The 20,145-nt window shown below is 39.5% G+C and overlaps 1 protein-coding gene across 12 annotated transcripts in view; it reads right to left on the reverse strand.

The window, feature by feature from the left end:
• Positions 1 to 20,145, reverse strand: part of CPLANE1 (ciliogenesis and planar polarity effector 1) — a 127,263-nt gene that overhangs the window by 51,914 nt on the left and 55,204 nt on the right. For 11 of the 12 annotated variants that reach the window (XR_003792726.1, XR_003792727.1, XR_003792725.1 and 8 more), the window contains 10 exons: positions 17,195 to 17,488; positions 16,249 to 17,019; positions 14,620 to 14,786; positions 13,382 to 13,514; positions 12,466 to 12,520; positions 8,883 to 8,987; positions 7,319 to 7,390; positions 5,464 to 5,573; positions 4,922 to 5,117; positions 4,188 to 4,337 (listed from right to left, as the gene is read on the reverse strand). Coding sequence is in view for 9 of the 12 variants with exons in the window: in XM_029217388.1 (XP_029073221.1) it covers positions 4,188 to 4,337; positions 4,922 to 5,117; positions 5,464 to 5,573; positions 7,319 to 7,390; positions 8,883 to 8,987; positions 12,466 to 12,520; positions 13,382 to 13,514; positions 14,620 to 14,786; positions 16,249 to 17,019; positions 17,195 to 17,488 (2,053 nt within the window). In the remaining 3 variants the exon portion in view is untranslated. The remainder of the gene's footprint in view (positions 1 to 4,187; positions 4,338 to 4,921; positions 5,118 to 5,463; positions 5,574 to 7,318; positions 7,391 to 8,882; positions 8,988 to 12,465; positions 12,521 to 13,381; positions 13,515 to 14,619; positions 14,787 to 16,248; positions 17,020 to 17,194; positions 17,489 to 20,145) is intronic. The other variant, XM_029217383.1, reaches the window with a different exon arrangement.

Here is a 20,145-nt window from a genome sequence, read left to right on the forward strand (position 1 = left end):
GTGGCGCAGTGGTTGAGAGTCCACCTGCCAATGCAGGGGACGCGGGTTCGTGCCCCGGTCCGGGAGGGTCCCACATGCGACGGAGCGGCTGGGCCCGTGGGCCATGGCCGCGGGGCCTGCGCATCCGGAGCCTGTGCTCCGCAGCGGGAGAGGCCACAAAAATGAGAGGCCCGTGTACCGCAAATAAATAAATAACTTGAGTTCAATAACAAAAAAAATCATAGAATAAATTTTTTTAAAACGAAAAAAAAAAAACCAACCAAAAAACAGAAGTAGGGCTTCCCTGGTGGCGCAGTGGTTGAGAGTCCACCTGCCAACGCAGGGGACGCGGGTTCGTGCCCCGGTCAGGGAGGATCCCACATGCCGCGGAGCGGCTGGGCCCGTGAGCCATGGCCGCTGAGCCTGCGCATCTGGAGCCTGTGCTCCGCAACGGGAGAGGCCGCAACAGTGAGAGGCCCGCGTACCGCAAAAAAAACAAAAACAACAACAACAACAAAAAAAACAGAAGTAGATGCAGATCTACTTTTTTGAAGACCTCATTTTAAGTCAACATAACATTCCCTTCCAAATCAGTTTTAACTTAATATACTTAGAAATACCATTTCAGCTTCTTGACTTCTGAGATTTGTCTTTGTTGTGAGATAAGAATACATAACAGTGTTACCATTACCACAAAGTTCCATATACAGTGCAATTTGAATGTTACTTTTATCTTCTGCTACAAAAATACACTTCATCAAAAAGCAACCTTACAATTTTTATGACTTTTTAAAACTCTCCTTGAAAACCAACAATGTCACACAGTAAAACCTAAATCCAATGTTGGCCATTACTGCTTCTACGTGGGCTCTTAGGCAAACATTAAACCTCCCAAGGCCCATATCAAAGCCAATGACTGACTCTACTCTTAAGCCCAACTGATTGTTGTCACGAATTTAAAACACTTTTGGCTTCTGGGTCTTCTCCTCCCTATCCCGCTCTCCCTTCTCAGTTGTCGTCTTGGTCTTCCCTTCCGCCACCCACTCCTTTTACCCTTCAGTATTTCCAGGGCGCCAGTCTCAGCTCATGTCTCTTCTCACTTTACCCACCCTCTCTGGGTGAGGTCTCAGATGCACTGCTGACTCTCACATCCAAATGGCACTCTTTCTGAGCTCCAGCCCTTAAATCCATCTGTATGCTGGTCATCTCAGTTAGGCTGTCCCCAAAGCATATAAAACCAAACTCATCACTTCAGCCCATTCACCTTGCTCCTTCCCCGATTCCCCAGCTCAGGGAGTAAGCACTATCATTCACCGAGCTTCCCAAGCCAGAGGCCTGAGACACATTCGAGGTTCTTCCTTCCTTCAGTTCCAACGTGACACCAAATACTGAGGATCCACGTACCTATCATCTCCTCATTCCTACTACCAGTGCTTAACTGAAGCTTTCACAACCAATGGACCCCAAACAGTATCCTTATCTCTAACTTATTTCACTTCTCTCTAGCCCAACTTCCACACAGGCCCTAGAGAGATCTTTTAAAACCCAAATCTGGTATTTTTCCTTTTCTACCTGAAATCCTTCAGTGTTTCTCTAATGCCTTCACCTTAAAAGTTCAAATGTCTCAGTATGAGAGACAATGGCATTGTCTTCCCTTGGCCTACCTATCCAGCTCATTTCTCGCTATTTCTTTAAAAAACAAAAATTCCAAGCACACTGAACTTTAATTTTCTCAAACTCAGCAAGCTCCATCAAACCTCTGAGTCACTGCACAATCTATTCTCTCCATCTGTATGCACCTTTCCCTCGCTAGATCCTACTTTTAAGATTCCATTTAGGTGGCTCTCCCTTAAATAGCCCCAATCCTCCCCAGATATGGATTAGATGCTATATTTCCCAACAGTCTCATCCTTATCACTGTAACTGCACTTACCATGCTGTATCATAATCATCTCTTTACTTCCCTGCCTTCCTTCCCATGTATGAGCCCAAGGACACAGAGCCTGGTATTACTCTCTTCTTCAGTCCCAATATATTGTCCCTAACTTAGTGTTGAGTGAATGAAGAGTTGGTCAAATGAGGATTATGATGCCTGTCCTACCTAACTCATAGAGGTTTTGTGAAGATCAAATTATCCAACAAAATACTCTGAAAACTGTGAACTACTAAACAAATGTTAAGTAGTGATTATATTTCAGTCCCAGTCTAAGGAGAAGCTTCCCATGAGAAGATAAAGGTAAATTCCAGTGTTGGCAATGCCAGTCACATAATCTTTCCCTACCTGTTTTGGCCCTACCCTTTTTTGAGCTTGACTCTCACAGTACTTTGCCACCTATCCTTCTTGTTTCTTGGCAGCCTGCAGTATCTCCCTTATTCACGCAGGAAAGAATCTGGTGTGCAAACTTCAAGTAGAATATACAGCAAAAAAGAGATGGATGTGCTCAAAATCTGGAATGGCTTACATACATAATGAAACTAGTTTCCCTTCCTATGGAGAAACTGTTCCACTCTCACTGACTAACTGAAAAAAAATCACTTAGGAGGTGATTTAAAATACTGAGTTCCACTGACCCTGCAATGCTCTCCCTCTGCCTAGCAAAGCTCTGCTTGCTGTTACTGATAGTATTCCTGTTGGAGATGGTTTCTAAAATAGTAAGCTACTGTCATTCAGAATGGTGAGGTCTCACTAAAACAGAAATGTATTGTTTGTTTGGCTTTTGCTTTTGTTTTAAATACCTAAGAACCCTGTCCCTCCCTTCTCCCAGCCTTTTCTTATAATACAAATCCCACTCAACTCTACTGTGACTATATTCTGACTCTTTAAAGTACACTATGTATATCATGATGGAATTTAATTTCACAATATAAAACTCTTCCTTTTAAATTGGCATTTTTAAGTTCTCTTTAGTAATAGTAGAAGGGTCCACTGACATATTTTCATGACCGATCTCCTCAGAGAAGGATCTTCCAAAAGGTTGAATACAGACTTGATCTCACTGATGGAGGAAATTAACCTGTAGCTTATAGTCATTTTAAATGCTGTCCTAAGATATTCTGAGGTCACAGGGAGATCAGTCCGGTTCTAGTTTGTCAGAAGTTCAAAAGTCAAGTTGGCGTGAAAATGAAGGGAAACTAACAGGGTACTTAAGTAGTCACAGGCATTTGGCTAGATGCAACCCTCATGACAACCCTATGAGGTTGTATCCTACAGAGATACAAGTGAGGATCAGATAAAGTTAATTACCTGCAAAAAGTCTCCAAGCTATTAAGTAACAGGGCTGAGACTGAAAGCCAGGTCTGCTCTATTTGAATCTACTGATAAAAGCCAAGGTCTTTTCATTTCCCCACACACTTCCCCGGCCTGAAAGACTGTCAGCTTCAGACATCCTCCCTCCACTACCCATGCACCTAGCAGTCCCATGGCAGGGGAGAGAGAGGACAAAGCCTTCAAAATCTGAAATGCTGGTACTTATTGTATACACAGCTGTAATACACATGCTCTAACACATCCTAAGGTGAAGTTTCCCTGCTACCCATCCCTTCCTTGCTCCTCACATCTCCTGAGTGTCTGCTGTTGATGCACAATGAAAAGGCAGCGCCGGACTTTGCACCCAAGCATCTGATGACCACAAGGATAGGTCCATTCCTCCCAACAGATGTGGAAGCCAGAAGAGGCATTAGGTCTCTGCTGCAGGAAGTCTGATTACATACTAGATTAACCTAATGATTCACAGCATGTAATAAGTTTAGGTTTTGGAGAAACATTCTTCTAAATCTTGCAAATATTTTACAGTAATGCAACCTGATTTATGACTATAAAACTGAATATTTTACTAATAAAGTACTATTGGCTACCAAGCCTGTGTATTTTCTATGTGCTATTCTAGAACTTCCCACCTTCTAAAATATGAGAATTCCTTTTTAACACCAAAACACTCATGAAATTCCACAGGATATTTATTTTTAGCCTCATTAATTGAGAAAAGACATATGCACAAACAGATCTGTAGTTTCCTTGCACAATATCCCTGGGTCCCAGGCTTGGAACCATGACTCTATCTCATTTACCTATCTGCTCCTACTCTCCTTAGCAAGGGAAAAACCCTTTTTCTGGTTTCCTCTGCAGTGACCAAGTTTTAGTGCTTATTTCTAATATAATGGTAATTCAGAGAAAGGGGAAAGTTATGCTATAAATCTAGGGCATTCACCTTTGTCCTGCTGTATGTCTGATGGTGGAGGTGAGGTGATGCAAGGCTCCTTCACTTCTGGAATGCCTGCTCTCCAGCTTCTTCCATCCAGAAAGGTTGGAGACACTTCTGCAGGTTTAAACAATAAATCCATAGCAGAATTGCCAGATTCTATCAAGAAAAGAAAGGCATAAAAAGATTGATTCTAAACTTATAAACAAGGTATTTAAAAGATTAATAGAACATTTCTAAATGTGAATATAAACATCTAAAATTACAGTGAATTTGGACTTCCCTGGTGGCACAGTGGTTGAGAATCCACCTGCCAATGCAGGGGACATGGGCTCGAGCCCTGGTCCAGGAAGTTCCCACATGCCACGGAGCAACTGGGCCCATGTGCCACAGCTACTTAGCCTGTGCTCTAGAGCCCGCAAGCCACAACTACTGAGCCCACGTGCCTGGAACCCGTGCTCTGCAACAAGAGAGACCACTGCAGTGAGAAGCCCACACACTGCAACGAACAGTCGCTCCCGCTCGCCACAACTAGAGGAGGCCCGTACGTAGCAACAAAGATCCAACACAGCCAAAAATCAATCAATCAATCAATAAATACGTTTATTAAAAAAATAAATAAAATAAAATTACAGTGGATTTGGAGGAGGAGAGCTAAGAGACATAAGTAGGGGTAACAATGCTATATTAAAGAATTTTTCAAAATGTTTTAAATTTATTTTAAAAGTAGAAAAAATTATTACCTTGACCCTTAAAATTGTGCAGGGGAAGAGCATTAGTAACTGAAGCTGCCATGTAATGTAGTTCTGCAGAAGATGGGACTTCTAGACGATCGCTTTGCTGTTTGATACTATTATCATCTGAAGGCTCTTCTCTAACAGGTAATTTGTGTAGATCATCAGCTTCAATGTCAATCACATTTATGTAAGTGTGCCCAATCTGAACCAAAACACACAAAATCAAAGAGGGTTACATTCTTTTCACTTCTAGTACGGCCACTCTACCCTACCCCTGCCCCAAAAAGGTTTAATTCTCAAGGCAAGAAGAGCTTATATAAGCCTAACTTAGGGCAAACTTCAGGAAGTATGTGTGATGGTTTTGGTTTACAGTATTTGGGGGCACAATATTTAAATTTTAAACTAATTTTTGACCTTTCCAACAAATCTATGTAGATGAGATTTTTGGCCTCATTTCACCTATACAACTGAATAATGCAGATGACCATAATAAAATTTAGCACAAAGGTATTATTAAAACTTCTTATTAAAACTTCCAAATTTAGTACCGTTTCACTTGATGAAGGTGACAGAGGTTTCTCTGATATTTCAGTGGAAAGTTTGAGATTCAGATATACATCTGGTGCCAAAAGTTGAGGAACATTGAAAGATTCATGTTCTAAAAATAAGAAAAATCAGGATAGTAAAAAAATCTGTAAATAGCTCTATGTCATTAACTTGGTAAGAAAAAGTTAGCAACAAACAACATTAAAGACATTTGTTGGACGGACTTCCCTGGTGGCACAGTGGTTAAGAATCCACCTGCCAATGCAGGGAACACGGGTTCAATCCCTGGTCCAGGAAGATCCCACATGCTGCGGAGCAACTAAGCCCGTGCACCACAATTACTGAGCCTGTGCTCTAGAGTCCGCGAGCCACAACTACTGAGCATGCGTACCACAACTACTGAAGCCCGCGCACCCTAGAGCCTGCGTGCCGCAACTACTGAGCCCACACACTGCAGCTACTGACGCCCACGTGCCCTAGGGACCGTGCTCTGCAACAAGAGAAGCCACTGCAGTGAGAAGGCTGCACACCACAACAAAAAGTAGCCCCTGCTCGCTGCAACTAGAGAAAGCCTGCGCACAGCAACGAAGACACAACACAACCAAAAAAAAAAAAAAGGATATTTGTTGAAAATCTAAGTAGAAGTTTCATAGGTATAAATAAATTAAAGCAAATTGTATTCTATTCTAAGGGCAAATTACTCTAGAATAATTCAGAATTGATGCATATTGACTATTGCTTTTCTCATATGAATGGCTCACAAGAATAATGAAATATCTAAGTCATACCAAGAACATGCTATAATTTCATTTTTCAATTTCAGATATATTAAGTCAGTTTTGCTTGTTTAAAATTTCAATAAAACCAGGCTTTAGGAAATTAATCATAACTAATTAATTTTTTTACTTTCCACACTGTTTCTTGTTGCTTGTTCGCTTGTTTAACCAGCTTTATGGAGATGTAATTCACCTCCTTTAAAAATGTACAATTCAGTAGTTCTTAGTATATATAAAGTCCATAGCTAAATTTTACCACTTAAAATGTTTAATATCTTAATTTTACAAAAGCCATTAGCTTCTTATCCAAAACAATATAGAAGCCTGTCACAATAAGTCAGCAGTCTAACTCTGTGACTTTTGTCCTACAACTCTAATCTTATTTCCTAGCATTGTATTTTTTTCCCCTAGCATTGCATTTTTAATAGAACATTACTTTCAAATTTCACAAGCAAAATATAACTCGTTGCAATACTGAGTACTGGAAACTTGGCACCAAGGCTTGAATTTAAACCACGTGACAACCAAAAAACTAGAAAAAAAGGGCTTCCCTGGTGGCACAGTGGTTAAGAATCCACCTGCCAATGCAGGGGACGCAGACAGGTTCGAGTCCTGGTCCAGGAAGATCCCCCTATGCCGTGGAGCAACTAAGCCCATGCGCCACAACTGCTGAGCCTGCGCTCTAGAGCCCACAAGCCACAACTACTGAGCCCACGTGCTACAACAACTGAAGCCCGCGTGCCAAGAGCCCATGCTCTGCAACAAGAGAAGCCACCGCAATGAGAACCCGACGCACTGCAACGAAGAGTAGCCCCTGCTTGCCGCAACTAGAGAGAGCCCGTGTGCAGCAACGAAGACCCAATGCAGCCAAAAATAAATGAATAAAATAAATAAATTTTTTAAAAAACTAGAAAAAAAGAAAGTGAAAATACTTAAATTATCATTCTATCTCTATTAAATCAATTGATTGGTTTAACTGCTTTTTTTTTATGCGGGTCGGTAACTCCTGTTTCAGCCGTCACGCAGACATAACCTTTAACTAGTCATGGTGTTCTCAGAAAAAAAAAGAAAGAAATCACACCTGATGAGGAAGAAATGATTTGCTGATTTTTATGACATTCAGAAACAACTTCTTGAGAACCAGCATCTTTATCTTGTAGTCAATTAGGAGATTTGGGACAAAAAGAGAAAACAGAAAAAGGATTTCACAAGCACAGAAAAAATTAAATATACAAGTGCAGATTTTTACATATTGTGTATAAAACGTGGTAGAAAAGTAGACAGCTTAAGAATTTAATTTTTTAATTAATATGATAATTTTAGATTTTATTATTATTTATATCCTGGGCCTGATCACCTGAATGAATAACAAACTTCTAGCAAATAGGCTGCTGACTTTAGAAGACTACAGAGCAGTCAAGTACCTCCTAGGCTTTCTCAAAGATACATTTAAGAATGTTTCTCAAATGCGCACTCACCATTTGCATCAAAAAAATCTTATTAAAAAAAAACTTGTACATGCTCAACCTCATTCAGAAAGAAATAAAAATTAAAATAACAGTTAGAGGCCTTTTTCTTTAATCTACTGGATTGGTAAAGGGTAAAAGAGTTAGCTAAATCATAGTGATGAACAACGACAACAAAAAAGGCTCTATGCAAGAAGTTACTCACTGAAGCATCATTCATAGGAGAAAAATACTGGAAACCACCTAATACATTCATTCATTACATTAATGAAGAAGTCTGTCAGGCAAAATTCCAAATAATAGCTCCTCCAACATTTATTTCCTCTATTTTTGGACACAGTTACATATATTCTTCCCACACTAAACCCAATCTAGTCCTTCTCTTCCTAACTCAACTTCAGTAGCCACGGCTTCAGGCCTCTCAATCTTAGGCATAAAATTCTAGTAAAGTCAATTATGGCACAGAGAACCCAAATTCAAAATGTTATTTCTACCAGGACTTCCCTGGCGGTCCAGTGGTTAAGACTCCGCTCTTCCAATGCAGTGGGTGCGGTTCAATCCTTGGTCAGGGAACTAAGATCCTACATGACGCATGGCGCAGCCAAAAAATAAAAAATTTTAGAATATATATTATTTCTACTGATTTAGGATGTAGTCCATGGCATTTTTAAACAAATACCTATTACGTTTTAATAAAGTTACCATAAATTCAATTTAAAATTTAATTTTAGTTTAAAATGTGTAAAGTATATACCAGGGCTGGGGACAAGAAGCTGGGATGAGTAACTAATATCACATAATTTTATTCATTTATTTTTTACTTAAATATTTATTTATTTGGCTGCGCTGGGTCTTAGTTGCGCCATGCGGAATCTTCATTGCCATGTGCGGGACCTTTAGTTACAGCATGCAGGATCTTTAGTTGAGGAATGAGGGATCTTTAGTTGTGGCATGCAGGATCTCTCAGTTGAGGCATTCGGGATTTAGTCCCATGACCAGGGATTGAACACAGGCCCCCTGCATTGGTAGCGTGGAGTCTTAACCACTGGACCGCCAGGGAAGTCCCTATCACATAATTTTAAATTCCCTTTAAATCACTGTTTTGAAAAAAAAGTTGAGATATATTAAATATTACAAAATGTAATGAATTTTAAAAATTAAAGTGAAATAGCATTTTACCTGGGTCTGTATTTGTACTTGCATCCTGACATCCTTTAACTTTCTTTTTTACAGAGGCCATGAAATGCAATCCAGCTGAAGTATTAACATTATCCTGGAGTTTTTCTTAAATATAACAACAAAACATTGGAAGCAATCATTGAGAAGCCAATATATTACCAGGAGCCCAGAAGCAGAGTACCTAACTCAAGGGAGGTGAGGAATTCAGTGTCAAGATGTTACCAAAATGGACTTTCTGAGTGAAGTGGTATCTAAGTTGACCCTCACAGCCAGCTCAGTAGAATTAAAACCAAAATTGTGAAGGACTCTGTATGCCCAGGCTAGAAACCTATTCTTCTGACTGATGAAGATCCAGTAGAAGTTGTTGAGCAGGCAAATGATATGGTCAGACTGATGTTCCAGAGAAACCACCCCAGCCAGTGTGTGGAAAATAAATTTGAGTGGATAAAATTAAAGTAAGGCAATCAGATAGATGAGGCTGCTGCAGCAGTTCAAATAAGTACCTAGTAATGGTGAGGAATAGAGGAGAGAGGATAAATTTTAGAATTACAACGATAGTAAAACAGGCAAGAACTGGCTACTGACTGGTTGAGAGGGGGAAGGGGAAAGCAGAACTCAGAATAATGTGTGTTTTGATGTTAAGTTGGTAGTGACACAAATGGAGATAGAGAACACAGAAGAACAAACCAGTTGGTAGGGAAGGGATAATGAATTCAGACTGCACATGCTGTACCTGAGGTAATTTCCACCCTGGAGGAAACATTCAGCAGGAAGTAGAATCAAAGTCCAAAGACTATTATGGGAGTTTAGGTTTTGATGTGGATATTCCTGGGAGAGTACCCAGGGAGTCTAAGTAGAATAAAAGAGTATCAATGATGGCACTTGGTAGTATAATAAAAAATATTTATATTTGGTCTTTGTCCTTGGTTCCAGGAACAAAACTCCTTACACCCTTGGATTTTCCTGAGTGGTAGGAGTATGTTTTGTTATTCATGATGAGCCCCTTTTGATCATATCTGAGTTTAGGCTAATGACTCCTGGCAGGCCCCTAGATAGTTTCTGGATGGGTGCTGGTCACCAGAGGAACCAACTATCAGCCCCGCCTTACTCCCACCTCCACGGAAGGGAGAGCAGCTGGAGTTCAATCACCAATGGCCAATGATGTAATCAATCATGCCTATGTAATGAAATTTCAGTAAAAACCCTGAGACAACGAGGCTAAGGGGGCTTCTAGGTTGATGATTAAGTGGATGTGCTGGGAATTGGTGCACCCAGAAAGGGTGTGGGAGCTCTGTGTCCTCAAACCCCATACCTTGCCCTATGCATCTCTCCCCTTTGGCTGTTCCTGAGTTGTATCCTTTATAATGAAACTGTAACCACAAATAAAGTGCTTTTGTGAGTTCTAGAGTTGTTCTAGAGAATTAGTAAACCTGCTGGTAGGGGGCGGGGGTGTCATGGGAATCCCTGAATTTATATTTGACCAGACAAAAATGCAGGTGTTGGGGGACCCCATTTGCAGCTGGTGTCTAAAGGAAATAGGGAGCCTTTTGGGACTGATTCCTTAACCTCTGGGGTCTGTGCTAACTCTAGGTTATTAGTGTTAGAATGAAATTGAATTATAGGACACCCAGTAGATGTCACAGAATTGGAGAACTGTTGTTGTTTGGAATGACACAATATACATTCACTGGAGTACTACGCAGTCATTTTAAATGACATTGTAGAAGAATATCTAGTAAAGTGGGAAGATATATACCTTAATACTAGTATGTAAAAACAAGTAAGTTATAAACAAGTAGAGGAGGTATTCTTTTTATATATAAATATATATATATACACACACACATATATAATTTATAGATATATAGAGAGTAGGGATACTCAGAAAATAAACTCTAGAAGAATATTAACACTGGTTATCTCTAGACAGAAGGATTATTGGAGATTTTAATATTGGTCTTATTTTCTACTTGCATTTTCTAAATCTTCTCCAGTGAATATGTACCACCTTTGTGAAGAGAAAGAATGTTATCAAGAATGAAAAAGAAAATGGTTTTAAGACAAGTGCGTGGAAAAGAAGAACACCAGACAGATTAAGCAGCTGAGAAACAGAAGCTAAGCAGGTCAGTGAGGAGACAACTGCTCAGCACGCAGAGGCCTGATGCTGGGTCGTGGCACCAAAAAAGGGAGGGAGCACCAGGCCAAGGATTATGTGAAGGAATGGGGTAACAGATGTGAGGGATAAATCAGGGGTGACTTCCAAGGTAAAAATCTTGTCCAATCAAATGAGTGGTGATATCACTAATGGGAAAATGCCAGTTTAAAATGTGGACATTGGGCTTCCCTGGTGGCGCAGTGGTTGAGAGTCCGCCTGCCGATGCAGGGGACACGGGTTCGTGCCCTGGTCCGGGAGGATCCCACATGCCGCGGAGCGGCTGGGCCCGTGAGTCATGGCCGCTGAGCCTGTGCGTCCAGAGCCTGTGCTCCGCAACGGGAGAGGTCCCAGCAGTGAGAGGCCCGCATACCACAAAAAAAAAAAAAAAAAATGTGGACATGTTTTTTTTGTTTTTGTTTTGGCCACGCCATGCAGCTTGTGGGATCTCAGTTTCCCGACAAGGAATTGAACCCAGGGCCACCACAGTGAAAGCCCAGAATCCTAACCACTAGGCCACCAAAGAACTCCCGTGAACATGTTGAATTTAAGGGGAAAGTAGAAAAGAAAGAGGGGGAAGATGTATATTTGAATGTCACCAAAAAAATTTAAGAGCTGAAGTCATGAGAGTGAATGGTTGCAGAGGCACAAGAGTGTTTGTGTGTATATGTGTGAAAAATACTGAAGAGAAAGGCTGGAGAACATGTACATTCAGTGGCAAGAAATGAATTGACCAATTCAAGAAAGAAAAGAATTTACTATCTATAAACAAGTTCTTTTTTCTGAACTGATTCCTTTACTTTAATGTACATGTATTTTCTATGATTAACTTGACTCCAGGCGTGTTCTCCAATAATTTCCTTTTAGGCCTTATATATCAGTATCTTATTTGAGATTCTAATTAATTGCATTGCTCTACTATAGGGGTTGGTAAACTCTGTAAAGGGCCAGATGATAAATATTTTAGGCTTTGTGAACCATATGGTCCCTTTTGCAACAAATGGAACCTGCTGCAATGTGAAAGCTGTCATAGACAATGTGTAAATAAATGGGCATGCCTGTGTTTCAATAAAACTCGATTCACAAAAGCAGGTGTAATCCAGATCTGGTCTGTGGGCCATACTTTGTCAACCACTGCTCTAACGGATAACACATCAAAACAAACACATATACATACATACACACATAAACACCATCCTGTCAAAGATAACATGAAAGCAATTTGGTCTCATTTTTATCTACATATTTTTATTTTTATATTTTTTTCATATATCATAACTAACATTTTAACAGTGCTTACAACATACAACACTTACGTAAACATTTCTGCTTTTCCCAGTATCCCTGGGAAGTGGGTAGGTATCTACATATTTTTAGAAAGCTGATTTTAACTCTGAATGGAGATGTGACATTAATCATGCATATACATACCAAAAGGAATGTCAAAGTCTTCCAAAGGCTGGGAACCATGATGTTCTTGTTGCTCCTAAATGAATCCCCAAATGATCAAGTTATGATTAACTCAAAGACAGTCATTATTTTGAAAAAAAATATTCAATAGCTATGAGAAATGTTGATTTTTTAGGTATAGTTTAAAATCCTTTAATTCTAGAAATATTTATTCTATCAAATTATTTACTCTATCAAAGTAACTCCACAAAGATACTTACGAAATTCACAAGTCAAACAATAAAAAAGAGGATTACCAATTTAATGCAGTTACTAAATTACAATATGCAATTCTCTCCTGCAAGACTAGCTTTAACTCACAAATAATATCAAAACTGTTCATGGACTCAACATTTTACTAAGTGCCTCTAGACATGTTCTTGAGGACTTACTGAAAAAAGGGTGCTAAGATTCAAGTAAACAAAACTATTTCTGTTTATTTAAACTCTTGTTGCAAATACAGGTAAATAGTCACCAAATTTAGAAGGAATGTTCGCAAAGATCTGATATAAAATATAGGTTGCATAACAAACCTATGTTTGGGAAATCCTAGAGGCACCTAAAAGAGTTAGGTGAAACTATCATAGGAGAAACCCAAATAACATGATATGCATTAAGATGTCATAGAAAAAAGGAAGACTGATTTCAAATATAAGTCACACAAGCAGATGCTCTAAACTACAGTTTTTGATTTACCAACAAGTTGCTGTTCACATTCACAACTGTTTGTCTACTGTTGCACAGAGGGATGCAGCAGAGATTTATGTGCTTAATGATGTTAAGGTTCTCCTAGTCACAATCAGAAGCTTCCAGCAATCAGACGACTAGATAAACCACAGACATTCTAAACTCTGCGTACATGCAGACCAGGGAAGAATGTATTATAGGTTTTCTATACCTTGGGCTTCATAACTATTTCTGAATCATTATCATTAATGATGAAATCCTCTGGTTGGAAAGTCACACTTGGTTTTCTCCTTAGTTTCTCTGATCTTTTTTCTTGCAGCTCTCTTTCAGCTCGTCGTCTTTGTCTATTAAAAACAATAGTGTAAAATATATTTTTACTATTTTAGTAACATCAGTTTTTCATTTGTATCATGCTATGCAGTGGGACAGTTATCAAAATTTTGTCAATAAATTATTTTCAGTGCCATTTAATTAAATTAGCAAGATATTCTGCTAGAATACAAGCAAATATAAGCAGAAGTCAGGGACCCATGAAAGTTATTTCTAGTTCCTCTACTACTGAACTGACTTTTCTGTGTTAGTCACTAGAGTCCCAGGTTAGAGTTACACCTTTTAGGTAATTTTCAAATTCTCTTTTCTGCAGATTCTAAGCTGGCCCCAGAAACCCTACTGGATACCTCTATTCACCTATCTGAAGAAGTTAGGCAAACTCAGTCACCTCAGCAAGGAGGAAATCCCAGCAAGGAGGAAGGAGAGCCCAAAAAGTTAAGGGGAAAACTTACTTTGAAGAGGGTTTACCTGGAAAAGATGGAAGGAAAGACCATTTCTGGAAAGAGAGCACTGGTAGTAGATTTTAGGTTCTGATAAATGTGAAATTTTTAAAGTATTTTCTAAACTAAGTAATAATCTACCAGTTAATACATGTTTTGAACATCCATTATGAGTAAAACATTATAAATGCTCTTCATTAGAAGTCACAGCCTTGCTTTTTACATGCGCATTTCTTAGTGCCCTGAAACAATTCACATCACTGCTTCCTGTAAGAGTCTGGAGGATATGGTAAGAAGAATAACAATAAACGTTACTTCAGTGTATTGGACAGTATATGGAAGATTTCATGATATCAAATATTTGTGCTGCAAAAGATGACTGCTCATCCTGTTAGAGAAAAATGTAAAAAGAAACCTCTAGCCTATGAATGCCAGGAAAGAATTCCTTAATAAAATGTAAAAAATAATAGTATTTGTTTCTCACATTATAGGAATTTTTCTCATCACAAGATGTGTTCAAATGCATGACACTTGACAAGGAAACTGAATATGCAATTGTGTCAGGCTGGGAGGTTGAACCAGATAACTTCCATCTTATAACTATATTATTGTCACTAATAATAAACTTGCAGGTACATTTGCAGGTATATGCTCAAATAAAATTTCACTTAAAACTTGCCTTTTTTTACTGTCCTTTCCTTGTCTCAATTCAGATGATTCTATTTTGACTTGTAGAAGCTGGAGGTGTCCAGGACCGCCTTGTTCAAATAAATTATGCGTTAATTTTTGTCGCATTTGTTTAAATGCAATAAGGTTTTCAAGTGGAATAAGTTGTGGGTTTTGGTACTATAAGAAAAAAACAAAGCATAGTAATTTAAAATTACAAACCTCAATTAGGCAATATGTTAATAAAAAACTGAGAAACACATTGGTTTAAATTAAACTAAGACGTGCAAGAAATAGAACATATCAAAGAAAACAAACTGATTTGGACTGGTAAGACGAGTACGCAGATCTTAAAGTACAAATGATTTTAGAAATCATTTCCCGAAAATTTCAACTGGGCATTTTATTTCAGAAATTATGTTAAAAGTCCTCATTTTCTTCATTTCCTTTTCATATTAAAAATCTTCCTTCTTAAAATTATAAATGAAGTTATATAACGTCTAGCTTTGATTTAAAATTCTTTGGAATAGGGAGGATGCACACGGGTGGAGATTATGGATGGAACAGATTAGCAGTATGTTGATAACCACTGATGCTGGGTGATGGTAACTTGGGGGTTCATTATACTATTCTAATTAAAAATATTTCTTTAGAACCTTCCCAAAATGTCTACTTTTCCACTCCTTTAAAATGCTTTCTTTTTTGTTCATAATACGTTCAGAAGAAAGGAAGGCACGATAAGTATTTTTTCTATGGAATGACCATTTCTTTTCCCAGCACCATTTTCAAATCTTAAAAGTGTACCAGAGAATGAATTACTCAAATACTCAACTATACTGACTTACAAAACTAGAACCTAAACAATCTTAATTTCATAAATCAAAGGTTACAACTTTAAAGATGATTTGGTGGGTTTATAAAGATTTAATCTTTGTGTTTAAAGTATTTTAAAAAGATACAATTTTTTAATATGTAAAACTACTTACAGATCTGGGTCTAAATTTAACAATTTTAACCTGTAGTAGATTTGAAGGGAATCATATCACAATTGCTAGGAACCCCAAACAATGCTCTCTCTCTAGACAGACAGACAGATATACACACATACACACACACACACACACACACACACACACACACACAAGAACACTGGTCATTTTACTTCTTATTTCTTCTCTGAGCAGAATCTCAGAAACATCTTTTTGAAAGAGTCTAGAAAACTCTGGTACTAATACACGAAAAAGACCTAAAACCTTTAAGGTACTCCATTATTATTTTAAACCAAATTTTATATGTTGTTTTCAATAACAGAAGCATTATTTCTTTAAAAAGAAGTGTGTGGGCTTCCCTCATGGCTCAGTGGTTGAGAGTCCGCCTGCCGATGCAGGGGACACGGGTTCGTGCCCCGGTCCGGGAAGATCCCACATGCCACGGAGCGGCTGGGCCCGTGAGCCATGGCCGCTGGGCCTGCGCATCTGGAGCCTGTGCTCCGCAACGGGAGAGGCCACAACAGTGAGAGGCCCGCGTACCGCAAAAAAAAAAAAAAAAAAAAAGAAGTGTGTAAGAGCTTTTCACTGAGTGTATATTTATGGTATGAAAAAGGCAGGACTGTGCTTTTGTATCACTCTGCAAAAATCATTACCTTATTTTCTTGGGATAGACATGAATGAAGTAGTGATAGTCTTGGGTATTTGCTTTCTTCTGCTACAGTTCTAATAGGTATTGATGGAACTGTAACTGATGCTCTTGAGGCAGAGGAAAATACAGAAGGAGGTTTAAGTTGCAGGTGCAATAATGGAAGTCCAAAAGAATTCTGAGGAGATATCTCAAAGGGCCTGGGCTTAACATCAAACAGTTTTTCTGGTTTTATAAATGTTGCAGAGTCCTGCTGAGGTGTCAAGTTTTCTTGTCCAACATACTGATCCAAGTTCACATGCTTAGGAATTTCTGTAATTATTGTTTCTGCCCATTTCTTCTGCTCAACTGCTTTTTTTATGGCTTCAGTATTATACTGGCTCAAATTCAAATGGGACATTGAAGTAGTGTCCATTGCTCTCTTTGGCAAAGGAGGCTGGAAGAAATCAGATAATCCCCAAGCCACTCTTGGCTGTGGCGGAGGACTGAAGGGAACTTGAGGAACTCTTTCTGTATGGAAGGAAAGGGGCTTAAATTCAGGCTTGGGCTGAAATTGGAGCAAAGGAAAACCATCACCAGGTCTGAAAGTTTTTGCAGTGGGGATAAGTTCAGGTGTCTTCAGAATGGCAGAAGACGTGGACAAAAGGTGGAGGTGAGTATTTCCAGCAGGGGCTGGAGACAATGAAGTGGTTGGTAAGCTCTGAGATGCTGGAGTTAGTCCTCTATTCTGGGTTTGGCCTTCTAATTGACAAAAAGGAACATTCCTATGTGGAACATTCTGGAAGAGAAAAAAATATTATGTAATATTAAAATACATTACGAACTCCTACTTTTTAAATGATGTTCGATATGTTTTGGAGGAGGTGGAATATAATTACTAAATAAGTTACTTACTCAAATAACCAACAACTGAACTACTAGGACAACTTTAACGGTATTTTAAAATGCATTACCTGTAAATTTCCATTACTATTTTCATCAGATTGCACAATTCCTTTATGGCAGTGTGGGCTGTTCTTGCCAGGCTCTCTGGTGTACTCTCCCATGGGTTGTGGTTTAACGAAAAATCTCTCCTTCAGATTTCTACTGGTGTCTTCAACATCATTACTCCCTCTTGTGGGGTTTGATCCTTGGCTTCCCACCAAATGCACAGACTGAGACTGCTGTAGAAGTTGATGTACGTCCGGGAGGTTAGCAAAGGATGATCCTACTATTTGCATTAGGCTCATGAAGTTGATCTGTTGCAGCTAGGATAAAATAAAAATTAAAGAAACATCTTAAAATATAATGAAAAGAACCTAAAGAAGCAACAGTAATTATCTGAGTATTCCAGAATAGTCATACTTCTGTCTTAGTAACTGCTGGAGCCATAAATGCTGAATAGGAAGCAGAGCTGGGAGAGATTTTAAAAAAAAAAGGAAAAGAAGAATAGCTTCCTGTTTTCAAGGAGCTGTCAACTAGGAATATGAACTCCTAGTGAGACTTGGGACTATCTGTAAAGCAGTTTACATAAACATCCCTGGGACCATAAAGGAGTGGTCTGATGGAGTGGGTGAGGATAATTAAAGAATTCCTAAAATGGGTGTTTTGTGGCAGGGTTTTTCAGGAAAGAAAAAAAGCAGAGATTAGCAACAGGTGAAGAGAGAGGAGTTCCTGTGGAAGGGCTGACCGAGTGAAAGGCAAAGGTATGCACTGTGGCTGACAAACCTTGAATAACAAAATCACTTGAGGAGCATTTAAAAAGTCCCAATGGCCAGGTCACACCCTATACCAATAAAATCAAGAGTATCTGGGGGATGTGAGCCAGGATTAGTATTTTTTAAGATGACTAGGTGATTTCAATGTACAGAAAAGCTTGGGAACCACTAGCATGTACACTGGCTTAGATGGAGCAGGAAATTTATAGCTAATGAGAAGGGAAGTTAGTACAGTGGTCCAAACTGTAGCATGCATCAGAGCCACCTGTAGGACTTCTAAAAGCACTCTTTGTTGAGCCCCATCCCCAGAGTTTGATTCCAGTAGGTCTGGGATGGCAGCCTGAGAATTTGTGTTCCTAATATCTAAGTGATGCTGATGCTAATTGTTCAGGGCCCACACTTTTGAGAACCACTGGACTTGTGAGAGTATGGTGGGAAAAGAGGGGAGATAAAAGCTGTCCATGGGGGTCTTTCAAGCCCAACAGAGGAATTTGCACTTCTTAAAACAAGCCAATAAGGAAACACTGCGGGTTTTTAAAAAAAATGTAGGTCCCTTCAATTACAAAAGAAATATATGCTTATTACAGAAAAAAAAAGGATAAAAAAGAAAATAAAAATGATTCATAATCTTATTCCCAAAGATAACTAGTATTGACATTTTTTAGTGTATATCCTTTCATTCTTCGTATTTTTATTTTTTTATTATTTATTTTTGGCTGCTTTGGGTCTCCGTTGTTGTGGGCTTTCTCTAGTTGCAGTGAGTGGGGGCTACTCCTCATTGCGCTGCGCATGCTTCTCACTGTGGTGTCTTCTCTTGTTGCGGAGCATGGGCTCTAGGCACATGGGCTTCAGTAGTTGTGGCACGTGGGCTCAGCAGTTGTGGCTCACGGGCTCTAGAGCACAGGCTCAGTAGTTGTGGCGCATGGGCTTAGTTGCTCTGCAGCATGCGGGATCTTCCCAGATCAGGGCTGGAACCCATGTCCCCTGCGTTGGCAGGCAGATTCCTAACCACTGCGCCACCAGGGAAGTTCCATTCTTTGTATTTTTAAAACATGACTGATATCATATAGTATACAAATTTGTGCCTGAAACTTACTGAAGATTTTAAAGCAGGAAAATAAGAGTATTAAAACAATATTTGGGGAAAAATGTCTCAGAAATGCATATATGAGACAATGGAAGTATGAAGTTCTAAGAACCTAAGGTTGGCTACCGCTGTAGAAATAGCAAGTAACTGTACTGACATACAATGTGGGCAAAAGAGTCAAGAGGGCATAGTAAAACACTGGATATGCATAGTGAAAGAAGGTAAAGATGACTCTCTAAGACAGTGATTCTTAATCTTCTCCAGAATTATCTGGAGAATTTGTTAAATATACAGGGCAGTGACCAGCAAAGTCCCTAGGTAATCCAAAAAACAAGTTTGACAAATGCTTCTAAAACTTTAAGCAGGTAAAATAGGTCATGCTAGTAAATAGAAAAGGGAAAGAAGAGACTCAGAAGAATAAGAATAAAATCAGTTTCAAAAAGTTCCATGGCACAGTGGGACATGCTGAAAAAGTATTTCCATCAGGACCCATAGTTCAAAGATTTTTTTTTTAGTATAAACATCCCAGCAACAGCACATGGGGAGCTGTCACGGAGGGCATAGGTCTCTACTGGAGGAGGGGTGTGGGCAGGGCATGAGGAGGGGTATGGGCATGCTAGGAGGATGGGAACAGTCCTGGCTGCCCCACCGTGGGATGTGTGACGGTCTCTGGCCAGGCCACAGTCCACATGGGAAGACACCAATCAGTCACGAAGTCATGGGAACGCCACACAAGCCTGGCTGTGGGCCCAGGCACCACACAGGCGCATTCACTGTTACACTATACAGGATGAGGCTGTACATGAGTTAATTACAAAAGAGTCGCATTTATAAAAATCTGTACACATATTTGAAAAACTCACAAAATTAGTGCCCAGAATTATCCATATAAAAATGGTATACTGGGGCTTCCCTGGTGGCGCAGTGGTTGAGAGTCCGCCTGCCGATGCAGGGGACACGGGTTCGTGCCCCGGTCCGGGAAGATCCCACGTGCCGTGGTGCGGCTGGGCCCGTGAGCCATAGCCGCTGAGCCTGCGCGTCAGGAGCCTGTGCTCCGCAATGGGGAGCCCACAACAGTGAGAGGCCCGTGTAACGCAAAAAAAAAAAAAAAAAAAAAAAA

The sequence above is a fragment of the Monodon monoceros genome, unplaced genomic scaffold (genome assembly GCF_005190385.1).
Source record: "Monodon monoceros isolate NGI ecotype Baffin Bay Population unplaced genomic scaffold, NGI_Narwhal_1 Super_Scaffold_12, whole genome shotgun sequence".
Lineage (NCBI taxonomy): Eukaryota > Metazoa > Chordata > Mammalia > Artiodactyla > Monodontidae > Monodon > Monodon monoceros.